General features: G+C 49.7%; 1 protein-coding gene across 1 annotated transcript; it reads right to left on the reverse strand.

The window, feature by feature from the left end:
- Positions 1 to 8,900: 8,900 nt before the first annotated feature.
- MAP10 (microtubule associated protein 10) lies at positions 8,901 to 11,736 on the reverse strand. Its single transcript, XM_015560591.1, has one exon. The coding sequence runs from the start codon at positions 11,701 to 11,703 to the stop codon at positions 9,094 to 9,096; it is 2,610 nt and encodes an 869-aa protein (XP_015416077.1). The 5' UTR covers positions 11,704 to 11,736; the 3' UTR covers positions 8,901 to 9,093.
- Between the last annotated feature and the right edge of the window lie 511 nt (positions 11,737 to 12,247).

The following is a 12,247-nucleotide window of genomic DNA, read 5'->3' on the forward strand; positions in this document are numbered from 1 at the left end:
CGGGAATCAAACCGTGACCTCCTTCATAGGTCGACGCTCAACCACTGAGCCACACTGGCCGGGCTGGCTGTATTTTAGGAGGCAGGCGAAGGGACATTTGCAGCGTTAATTCCAAAGCCTCGACCTTCAGTGTCCCAGCTTGCACAATACATTCCTGATTAGGTGTCAATCGGGGAATTTTTTTGCATGTCTGTTTTTTTAATAATTTGAAGAATTTACGCTGCACATTCATGTGGTTCTGCTTGGACAGTGTATCTAATACACCCACTCCCCCCATCACATCTCCTCCCCGTCCCAGACTTTGCTGACTCATCCACTTCCACTTCGGCTCCTGTCTGACCTTGGCCATCCTGTCGCCTCCATGCATCTCGGGTTTCCTCACCTGGAACATGAGAAAGCTCCCTGCCCCTCCGTGTGCCTGCAAGGCCTCCCTGGGCTGCAGTCCTCTCATCCAAATGCTGAGAGAGGGGGCTGTTCAATGGCAAGTCACTCTGAGCTCGTCAAGAAATACAGGTACAGCCCGGCCGGCGTGGCTCAGCGGTTGAGGGTGGACCTATGAACCAGGAGGTCACGGTTTGATTCCAGGTCAGGGCACAGGCCTGGGTTGCCGGCTCGATCCCCAGGGCAGGGCATGCAGGAGGCAGCCGATCAGTTGATCAGTTGATCAGTTGATCTCTCTTCATTGATTTCTATCTCTCCCTCTCCCTTCTTCTCTGAAATCAATAAGAATATATTTACAGCCCTAACTGGTTTGGCTCAGTGGATAGAGCGTCAGCCTGCGGACTGAAGGGTCCCGGGTTCAATTCTGATCAAGGGCATGTACCTGGGTTGCGGGCACATCCCAGTGGGGGGTGTGCAGGAGGCAGCTGATCGATGTTTCTCTCTCATCGATGTTTCTAGCTCTCTATCCCTCTCCCTTCCTCTCTGTAAAAAATAAAATATATTTTTTAAAAAAGAATATATTTACAATAATAATAAAAACCAGCTAGGCTAGGTGGTCTTTAGAGCTTCTTCCAGGGCTGACCCTCTGTGACTCTGAGAAGCGTCCTGACTGTGGGCAAACACGACTGACCCAGGAAGTGGCACCACCAGCTGCAAGTGCTGCCTGTGTCTGAATCCCCGAGGCTCGTGGGGAGAAGGACCGATCATCTCGTCCAGCTCTCACCTCGGGGCCTTGCAAACAGCGCAGCTGCCATTCAGGCACGTCCCTTCCAATGTCTCCTTAGGACTCAATCTATTTTTGAGTCCCAGAGGCACCGTGAACGGAAACAACACGGCAGGCAGCTGCCTTGGAGAGAAACTGCACAGAAAACACAGAGGAGGCAGTCACTCCCGCCACGAAAATGAGCCAAAAGGGAAGCATTTAGTACAACTGGCTGAGTTCAGAGCTAATTGTTGCTCCTGGAATTCCAGCCGCGCCGTGCTGGCCACTCAACACTAACGGACATCTTCCCTTTGTTCCCACTGTTTCCTGGTACATTTGCCTTTTGTTTTTCTCTTTAAAAAATATATATATATATTTGTATTGATTTCAGAGAGAGGAAGGGAGAGGGAGAGAGAGATAGAAACAACAATGGTGAGAGAGAATCATGGATCGCCTGCCTCCTGCATACTCCCTACTGAAGATGGAGCCTGCAACCTGGGCATGTGCCCTGGACCAGGAATCGAACCGTGGCCTCCTGGTTCACAGGTCGATGCTCAGTCATGGAGCCACACCAACCCGGCTTGTTTTTCTCTTTGGGACATAACAGAAGGATTGCAATTTGGGTGCCAGTTGTTGTCAGTTTACAATGTTAACGTACAATTGTCTACCAGGTCACAGCAAGAACAAATGCTGAAGTCAACCAGTGACTTCATAACAGGACCAATGTCCGTTGGAAGCAGGGGACGAAAGGTGGCCATGTCCACCTCGGGAGCATCCCCTCATGCAGAGTGACGGCTCGAGGACAGAGCGTGGGCACATCAAGTCCAGAATCAGCCGAGAGAGGCTGTGAACGGGGCTGCCCCCGGTGACAGCTGCCTGACGAATGAGAAGGGCTGGATAGATGAGCCCGCGAGGACGAGTGATGCTTGTTTGTGTGAGTGCTGACAGGGGACCAGCAAACTCACTCTCTGTGGAGAATGACAGGCTGTGGCTGATACCAACAAACGCAGAGGGGGTGTCGGAAATGGAGGACTTGACTAGTTTGGGAATTCAGGGCTCCTCGTTGCCAGGGATGCACAATCATGCTGGCTGACAAACACACAGAATCAAGCCAGCGGTGTCCCGAGGTTTGAAGATTCGTAGGTGCTTTGTGAAAATAATCATTAAAAACTCATTTCAAAGATCCCATCGGGACAGAAAATTAGCGTGTTACGTGAGTTAGCTGGGATCTGTGTCTTAGGACTGGGAGCCAGCGGTTACCTCATGGTATTTAATGAGTTCATCGGATCAGCTCCCCGTGGTTGGGAATGCATACCCATGTCCACACGTCACCTTTGCTCCTAGGAAGCAAAATCCTTCTGCCAACATTATCTTGTTGGTCGAGAAAACACCACCCTGTGTGTGGTCACCCACCATCAGAGAACCTCTGTCTGCCAAAAGGAATGGGCACAGGCCTGCCCCCCAAGGAGGAGCACCAGTGGCACAGATAGCCGCCTGGCATTTTCCTGGAGGCTCCAAGGCCGCTCAGGTCTGCAGAATCCATTCTAGGACAGCGGCCCATACCCCAGAGATCCCATTGGACTACTATCTGGCCATCTTGTCAACCTTCCCCTTCTATTTAGCTTCCTTCTTTTACCTCCCCTGAACACACCAGCCTCTTCCCAGAGGGGTTATTAGCATTCACTCCTGACAGACACGATCCTCTCCTGGTGTGTTTTAAAAAATATTTTTATTGATTTCAGAAAAAGGCAAGGAGAGGGAAACAGAGATAAAAATATCATGATGAGAGAGAATCATCGATTGGCTGCCTCCTGCACGCCCCCTACTGGGGATGGAGCCCGCAACCCCAGCATATGCCCTGACTGGGAATCGAACCGTGATCTCCTGGTTCCTAGGTCGACGCTCAACCACTGAGCCACACTGGCTGGGCCATAAATGCCTTTTGAAGATCACTGGGGTCTCTATTACTGAGAGTTTTGCCTGGGGGGTTGGCTCCTCTACCTCCCTCACTGCCTCCTGCAGGAGAAACCTGGTCTGCCTGCCTGGGGACCTCGCTCCCCTGTGGAGAAACCCTGGCTCTCGGAAGCTTCGCTCGTCTGCTCATTGGCTAGAGTTCTTTGGAACTAAAAGACTCTCAGAATCTTTGTCTGAAGGGCCCTTTGCCCACTGTGCTTTCAGCTTCTTAGGGCCCGGCCGGCGTGGCTCAGTGGTTGAGCGTCGACCTATGAACCAGGAGGTCACGGTTCAACTCCCGGTCAGGGCACATGCCCGGGTTACCAGCTCGATCCCCAGTATGGGGCGTGCAGGAAGCAGCCGATCCATGATTCTCTCTCATCATCAATGTTTCCCTCTCCCTCTCCCTTTCCCTTCCTCTCTGAAATCAATAAAAATATATTTTAAAAAATAAAACTTCTTAGGGACCACTCAGCTCCGGGAATTTCACCAGCAGCCCAGCCCCTCGCTGGATCTCTGGGTTTCAGGTGTCAGAGACAGCGCTGCTCCGGTCTCTCTCCCACTTTGGACCAAACGTGAGCATCCTCCGCTGCTCAGTTGAAAACCCACCGTGCCCGTCTCTCTCCCTTCTCTCTCGTATTCATTTCCTCGGGCCCCTCTTCCCACTGGTCCCCTCTCTGTTCTTTTGTCCCTGTCAGGCTCACAGGCAATTTCATTTACTGGCTGGCTTCTCCCAAGGGCAATGGTTCTCCACTCGGTCTGTAAATCACAATTACCTGGAGAGATCTGAGAAAATAGCGATGGATGCCTGGCCCGCATCCCCCCAAATGCTACGTAATTGGTGCCGAGTGGGCCCCAGGCACTGACAGCTGTAACCGCTCCCCAGAGCTTCTAACAGGCAGCGGAGTGTGGAAAGCCGGCCTCAGGGCGTCCTTCCAGGAGGAAGACTGGCAGGTGCAGTGGTTGCAGGTGCCAGGGCGGCCTGCTGACCCCGCCCATTCACGGGAGAGCCAATCGCCCACCCCCGATGCCATTACAAGTGATTTCCCACCCTATTGGCAAACATCCTCAAATCCATCCTGAGAGAACAAAAGCAGAAAATTACAGAATGACAGTCCTTTAGCATGTTTCAGTTCATTCCACTGCAATTTGTGTACAATTGCTACACCCCCCGATTTCAGACTTGACTTGCATATTCAATCAAGAACGGGAAATAAAATACCTAAAATATTAATTAAAACAAAGTCTTCATACATCAATCCATAGCCCTCTGCTGTGTTCTATTATTTAGTGCTTCACTCTCCCTCACTCTCTTTCTGCCATTTTTAAACATTTCTCTACAAAATGGTTTGCCAAAATTAATTCATGATCTCCCAGGCTCGTTTCTCTTTTTGTCTAATCCACAGAGTAGTTCTCGTATAGGGCTGTTTTATAATTTTCAACAGCCCCAAATACTCAAAGAACTATAAACCAGGAGATCACAGTTCAATTCGGGCCAAGGGCACAGGTCCGGGTTGCGGGGTCCATCCCCAGTTAGGGGTGTGTGGGAGGCAGCCAATGCATGATTCTCTCATCAGTGGTGTTTTTCTCTTTCTCTCTCCCCCTCCCTTCCTCTCTGAAATAAAAAAAAACTATATATATAAAAGCCTAAGCAACTGTCCAACCGTCCAACCGGCTGGTAGCTATGACACACACTGACCACCAGGGGGCAGACGCTCAACACAGGAGCGGAACCCACAGGCATGGAAACATGGAACAGACTGATGAATCTCAGAGGGAAGAGGAGAGGGGGGAGGGCGGGAAGAGATTAACCAAAGATCTTATATGCATACCAGAGGCCGGGTGCATGGATTCACGCACCGGTGGGGTCCCTTGGTCTGGCCTGTGGGGATCAGGTTGAAACTGACACTCCGACATCCTTGGAGGGGTCCTGGATTGCGAGAGGGCGCAGGCCAGGCCGAGGGACCCCACCGGTGCACGAATTCGTACACCAGGCCTCTAGTGAAATAAAATAAAAGCCAAGCCTGTCCACCTCTAACTCATACTCGCCCAGCTCGTCCACACAGACCCAGCACTGTCACTGTCACCTGGTGAAGGGCAACCTGGTCCCACTGAGCGGGAAAGCAAACCAACACTGCTCCCTAGGACAACTGCTTCGTTTTGCCTTTTAAAAAAGCACAAACCCTTTAAAGCAGTGGTTCTCAACCTGTGGGTCGTGACCCCTTTGGCGGTCGAACGACCCTTTCACAGGGGTCGCCTAAGACCATCCTGCAGATCAGATATTTACACGACGATTCATCACAGTAGCAACATGACAGTGATGAAGCAGCAACGAAAATAATTTTATGGTTGGGTCACAATATGAGGAACTGTATTTAAAGGGCCAGAAGGTTGAGAACCACTGCTTTAAAGGCTTATGCAGGTCTTTCCGAGAGGGTCCGCTCATTGAAACCCCTGGGTTGCCGTCTGAAAAATCTACACAGAAGCTGAAGAACTTTCAGAAACGCATAATGAAGACCCGGAGGGGAAGCCAACGTTCAAGATTGAACATGAGCTTCCAGGGCACAGGGGACCGAGCGCTACCAGCAGGGGCTCACGGGGGAATTCCCGAGACCAATGAGGTGTGAGCAGAGGCAGTGTTTTTGGAAAGGGAGAGGAATAGAGGGGTCCCTGCGGGTATAAACAACGCCAATTAAAGGACCAGAAAGGGAAAGAAGATGCTATTGCCCGCCAGAGGGAAAAAGGACGAAAATGCCCTTTTATTGTACTGTCAGGAGAAAAATGAGTCCCAGAGAGGATCATTCTAAACCCATCAAGAAATGAAGGGAGAATTAGATCAACAAGCCCATTAGGAAGCTAAGACAGGGAAATGTCTGCCGGGGGAAGAGCCACGGGAAAGGAGAACCATTTATAAACACATTTATCCGAGAGGCTTGGGCTACCAGGAGCTGTAAAGATCGCGAGAGGAGACTGTCACGGAGCAAACGGTCGGGGATGTGAAGAGCTCGGTGTGATTAATGCTTACCCCTCCGACCGCATCCTAGATCAGAAGGCTCCCCGTATATTTCCTGCCCAAGATATCGATTTCTGTAGTGTGCCGGCATTATTCTGAGTTATCAAAGCAATCCAGCCGGCTCATGCCACCATTAAACGCTTTTAATCCAGCAAGCTCCTCTGGATCTGGATCTACTGTCTCCACCCAAACTCCGTTTCCACTGCCAAAGTTTGGTCCCAGCTGCCTTTTGCACAGACCTGGACATAGCCGCCTGCGGCCCTGTTCATTCTGACTCCTGTACTCCCCCTCCCCTGGTGACAATGTTTTTGCTTCTCCCCACCCCCTTGGACCTGAGCCTACCCCCAACCCCTCCCTGCAGACCACACGGCCTGTGAGTGGCCACAGGGTCCTATCCCCGTCCCCTGCCCGCTTCCTGCTCCAGGTCTGCAGGCAGAATTCCTCTCGGCAAAGGACTGCCCAGCCAGCATCCTTTGTTTAGAATGTCCCCGGGGGCCTGTGCTTCCATCACTGCACTTGAAAGCCTATTTCACAGTCTAGTAGGTCTTGCTGTCTAGGGAATTTTTCTTAACTTCTTTGAAAAATGTCCTTTTCTTCATTTTAATCTATTCCTCCTAGTTATACCACGGATACCATCATAAATAACATGTCAACTTTTGGCAAGTATATATCTATCTTTCCCTCATTTAACTTAAGACTGTATTTACATGAATCCTCAGCCGCCCTGGCAGATTTGGCTCAGCGCACAGAGCATCGGCCTGCGGACCTAAAGGTCCTGGGTTCGATTCCGGTCAAGGGCACGTACCTCTGTTGCAGGCTTCCTCCCGGCCTGGGCCCTGGTTGGGGCTTGTGCTACCCATCGATGTATTTCTCTCACATTCATGTTTCTGTCTTTCCCTCTCTCTTCCACAGACTCACCATAAAGGCAGCCGGGGTCTGACGTGAGAACAGGCTCTTTCTCTCACTGGAATAACCCAGGAATGAACAGGGACTGTCCCATCAGATGATCTGACTGCAGTTGATTTCCTTCCGGCTTCGTCCTAGAAAGAAACAGAAATATTTAAGTAAAACAGTTGTATAAGTTATGACATATTTTCTTTACCATAAACATGTCACCCAAAGAAAATGAATGGAGTCTGAGCAGCAAGATAAACAGGTGTTTAACCCAGCCTTCTAGAAGGTTACTTAGGCAATACAAAAGAAGTTTAAAGCACATCTTTAGCCGGGCCAGTGTGGCTCAGTGGTTGAGCATCTTCCTATGAACCAGGTCACAGTTTGCTTCTTGATCAGGACACATGCCCGGGTTGCAGACTCGATCCCCAGTAGGGGGTATGGAGGAGACAGCCAATCAATGATTATCTCTCATCATTGATGTTTTTATCACTCCCTCCCTCTTCCTCTCTGAAATCAATAAAAACATCCTATATAATAAAACCCTAATATGCAAATTGACCACACGGCGGGATGACCGGTTGCTATGACGCACACTGACCACCAGGGGGCAGATGCTCAACACAGGAGCTGCCCCCTAGTGGTCAGTGTGCTCCCACAAGAGGAGCGCCGCTCACCCAGAGCCGGGCTCAAGGCTGGTGAGCGCAGTGGCGGTGGCGGGAACCTTTCCCACCTCTGCTGAAGGTGGGCAATAAGGAGTGAGGGGTCCCGGACTAGAGAGGGTGCAGGCCGGGCTGAGGGACCCCCCTTCCCAGTGCATGAAATTTCATGCACCAAGCCTCTAGTATTTAATAAGTAAAGCGCATCTCTAGCCACAGAATGCATCACACCGCAGTGAGGAATTAGCAACGAAAGGCTAAGAATACCAAGTGGCAAGTTGTACAAATAACACATCCATCTGTGTGTTAGCCAGACATCATCCCCGTGTTTCATGGTTCTAGTAATAGCCTGACAGCTGAAAACATTCCTGCCCAAGCCAAGTGTTTTGGGAGGCAAGACTTGAGTTTTTAACCACATTATTAAGCGATGAGTCTTCGGGTCTTAGAGCAAAGCACCGAGGCTTTGAAATGATTTTCCTGGGACTGCAATAAAGGCAACCATTTGATTACCAGTTGCAATGCTTTTCCGTTGGGGTTTCGTGTCTTCCTTTTGTCTTACTTGGGCATATATAATGGGAAACATGGCTGTAATTATCCCCAAGGGCTGAAACTCTAATCTCCACCGTGTAATTGAAATTTCCTCTCAAGCAAAGTGTTTTTCCTGGATCCTCCCCAGCGTAAGAACATCTGAATGCTGATCGTCCCCCGGGGGAAAGGAATATATATTCTCTCTCTCTCCCTCTAAGAAGATGATTCCTTCCATTTCCATTGCCACTTATTGTGAACCTCTTAAGCAAACACGACTCGCTCTTCCCCCACTTGACTATTTAAGTATCTATGTGTCGAACAGACATTTATCAAGTGTAGCTGCACCCGAATACACGGAGCTGTGCGAAAAGCTGGGTACACGACGGGGACTGAGACACTTGTCAGTCTCTGTCATCAAAGAGGTTACAGCCTCGTAGCCGGTTTGGCTCAGTGGATAGAGCATCAGCCTGTGGACTGAAGGGTTCCGGGTTCAATTCCGGCCAAGGGCACATGCCCGGGTTGTGGGCTTGATCCCCAGTAGGGGGGTTGCAGGAGGCAGCCGATCAATGATTCTCTCTCATCATCGATGTTTTACTCTCTCTCCTTTCCTCTCTGAAATCAATAAAAACATACTTTAAAAAAGAAGAGAGAGATAGTTTAGGAAAATAGATACTTTTATTTTTATAAGATAAACAACTTAAGTCTTACCAGATTATAGGGTGAGTTCATGATCAACACTGTCAGATTTAATGCAGAGCACTAAAAATCAAAGAAATGACAAACATCTCTCTTAAAAGGAATTATTCACATTATTTATGGGCTAAAAATAAAGTTATTAAAAATTGTTTCACTAACTATACACATAGGTTATAAAAATTAAATGCTTTAAAATAAAAAACCAGATTTTACATTGTATATCCTGGAAGTTTATTTACTAGTAATTCGCAAATATCTTTGCATTGCTCGGAAATATTTAGTGAAGCAATTTCATCGCTGTCTTCTTCAAAGCGTTCGGATTTACTGCCTTCTGACAAATTCGATGGCAGATAAGAACTCACTTGGGATGTCCGAATTGACTGGCTTCTTTCTGAAGACCTGCAATCAGTTCTTGTTTTCGTAGCGCTGCCTTCACCCGTCTTTGTAACTTTAGAAGGATTCACGCTATTTTGGTCTAACTGGTTTTCTTTTTCCTCAGTCCAACATGAAGATAAGTCACTGGTAGAAAGAGTAGACGCTTCCTCCAAACTTTCATCTCGAGTCTTCGAAATATGACATCTTTTAGATGAGTGCACTGGTGATCCAGCTGAAAAAGGTGGGGTAGGAATAACACTCTGTTCATGGCTGTTTTTCCTTATGGACAATCTAGTTGCACTAGACTTACTGTTATATTGACTATGTTTTGGATTTTCGGCTGACGGACTCCTATCATGCGCCTGTAAAATTCTACTGGTATCGTCAGTACAGAAATCTTCAGAGTAGCAAGGGCTGGTAAAGTCATCTGAATAGTTTAGTTCTGAGATGCTTTCAGAGCAACTATATTTACTTGGTTGACTTTCATTCGCATCAGCAGTAAGAACGTCATTATCCGTGGCTTTGTCTTCTGTATTTTTCTCTCTTACAATCTTGTCAACAGCTGCAACCTGTTGGAAAACAAATGGACTCTGGCCTTTGATGTCCACTTTTCCTTCCAAAATATTTGTCTGAGCAAATCTTTCTGGAACGATGGGATTTGCAGGACTCACAATTTCTTCCAATGAACCATCATTGGTTCGACTTTCACCACCGTCAACTGTCTTTTCGGTTGCACGTTTCAGTTGCGTTTCTTTGGTTGTGCTGGGGTCATCAACAACTCTACTAACCAGCTTTGAAGAATGGCAATTTTCAGCAAAAGATGTATCTGCTTCTAAATACTTATCTTTAGGCAATTGGTGTGGCTTCTGGTGTTGTTCTGCAAAGCCTAGTACTTTGACTTTGGATGATGGGATTCGGGCTTTTGCACCAAACATTTGCACTTGCATCTTTCTATACTGTTCTCGCTTTTCATGGACCACCAACATACTGGGGTTTGTTTGCTTTAAACGTAGCTTAAGTGTATTTGTTAAACCATAGAGTAGCTTACCCCTGGGAGCCTTTTTGGAGGGAGCACCGTGGTTCTTTTCAAAATATTTACCTGTCTTGATATTTTCATCTTGGTTCTTTTTATACTGAAAGCTCGCTGGCTTTTCATCGCCCCCTACAGGAAACTTCTCTTTCCTTGACTCAGATTTAGCTGTGGATTTCACAGAAGATTCTGGTGACTTCTTATCCTCAGTTCTATATAACCAGGCTAAGTGAGGGTGGATAGACATAGGGCTTTCGACAGGTTGGTTGTATAACAAGGACAACTCAACCAACAAAGCATTTAACAAAGGCAACTGCCTTATGGTATTCATTCTATTTTGCTCGGTTCGAGGGTGACCTGTACTTTGATGACTTGCTTCTACGTCCTGAGCACGGGGAGGATTAAGCGCCACAGGAGTCTCACGTGCTGCAGAATTTGTACCGTTCAGAAGATGAATATGTGTTGGGGGATTGACAAGTTTTGCTTCTGGAAAAGTACCATCCAATTCCTCAGATCCATTCGCTTGAGGCTTAATGGTGACCTTACCCCTTAGGGGAGGCCTTTTTTCTGGGGTCACGTGGGTGTAATACAGGGGAGGAGGGCAAAATGTGTTTGTCTCAAGGTCCAAGTCTGTCACTTCCTGGTCTGGGGGGCTAATCCTGCCCACATGGCTAGCATTTGAACAGACAGACTTGGTTTGGCCGTTCTCCGCAGACCCCTCCACAGACCCCGTGCTACTTGCATTGGCCTCGTGGTGGAAAACGACTTTCTTCAAATCCCTCTGTGCCTCCCGGCTGTGAAAACTCTTCGGAGGCCCATCAGGATCCCTTGGACTTGGGTCCGAGTTTGGCTGCGGTAGCTGTCTCTCCTGCTGGGCTGGGGAGCTGCCCTCCACGGCGCTCCGTACCCCCACATCTTGCACCCCAGCCGCCGTGGAAGGGACTGGCCGCTCCAGATGACCCAGCAAGCTGCTGCCCAGGTCGGTCAGGCGGTAGGCCAGCGAAATGTCACCCACCCGCTCCCCCACGTGGTTGTGCAGAGGAAAGCGTCCTCGATGCCCGTGGGAGCAGCAGGAGGCGGCCGGCCCCAGGACCTGGAGGGCGGCGGCGGCCAGCGAGATGCTGCAGGTGCCCAGGAGCCGCGGGGTGGGAGTGGGGCGCCCGGGGGGCAGCCGCAGCAGCAGGGTGTGCACGGGGCCCCCGGGAGGGTACACCAGCAGCGTGGGAAAGTCCAGCAGGCGGAAGGCCACCGCGGGGCACAGGGACCGCGAGGATGACTCCCCCTCCTCCTCCTCTTCTTCCTCTTCTTCCTCCTCCTCGATTACGGGCGGCGGCGGCGGCGGCCCGGCTTCCAGACGCACCCAGTCTACCAGCAGCTCCAGCGAGAAGAGCCGCTCGGACAAGGGGGCCGCCATTGCTGTTGCCCTGGGAGACGCTGACGCCGGCTGTGCAAATCTCGGGTCTCGCGAGAGCCGGGAGAAGCGCGCGTGCGCATGCGCGTCCTGGCTGCTGAGCGGGCGGGGCCGCCTCCGGGGGTCTGCGCTGTGGCTGCTGCAGGGATTTTCGCCGCTGAATGTAGTTGGCCCTGCAGACCTGTCCTCCTGCAATTGCTGATGTTAATACCAAGGCTCCGAGTGGCAGCCGCAAAAAAGCATGTTTTATTTTTTGCTTTGGTCATGCTTTTAGCACTGCAGACCCCGTGCAAGTTTTGGTGTCAGGTCAAACCTGTCTGAAAAATATTAAATCGGGGCTCCCTTTCCAGACCCCAGGCTACGGAGGGTCAGTGAACTGTCTGCAGTCGCCTCCGTCTGGGTAATGAAGGTAGCACTGAGGTAGATGATCATGATTCTCTCTCATCGTTGATGTTTCTATCTCTCCCTCTCCCTTCCTCTCTGGAATCGATTGTGTGTGCGTGCGTGTGTGTGTGTGTGTGTGTGTGTGTGTATAAATTTTGAAAAG

The sequence above is a fragment of the Myotis davidii genome, unplaced genomic scaffold (genome assembly GCF_000327345.1).
Source record: "Myotis davidii unplaced genomic scaffold, ASM32734v1 scaffold295, whole genome shotgun sequence".
Taxonomy (NCBI): Eukaryota; Metazoa; Chordata; class Mammalia; order Chiroptera; family Vespertilionidae; genus Myotis; species Myotis davidii.

Bases quoted from the DNA above. Each gene is read 5' to 3' on its own strand.
- MAP10 (XM_015560591.1), bottom strand. From the start codon at position 11,703: ATGGCGGCCCCCTTGTCCGAGCGGCTCTTCTCGCTGGAGCTGCTGGTA.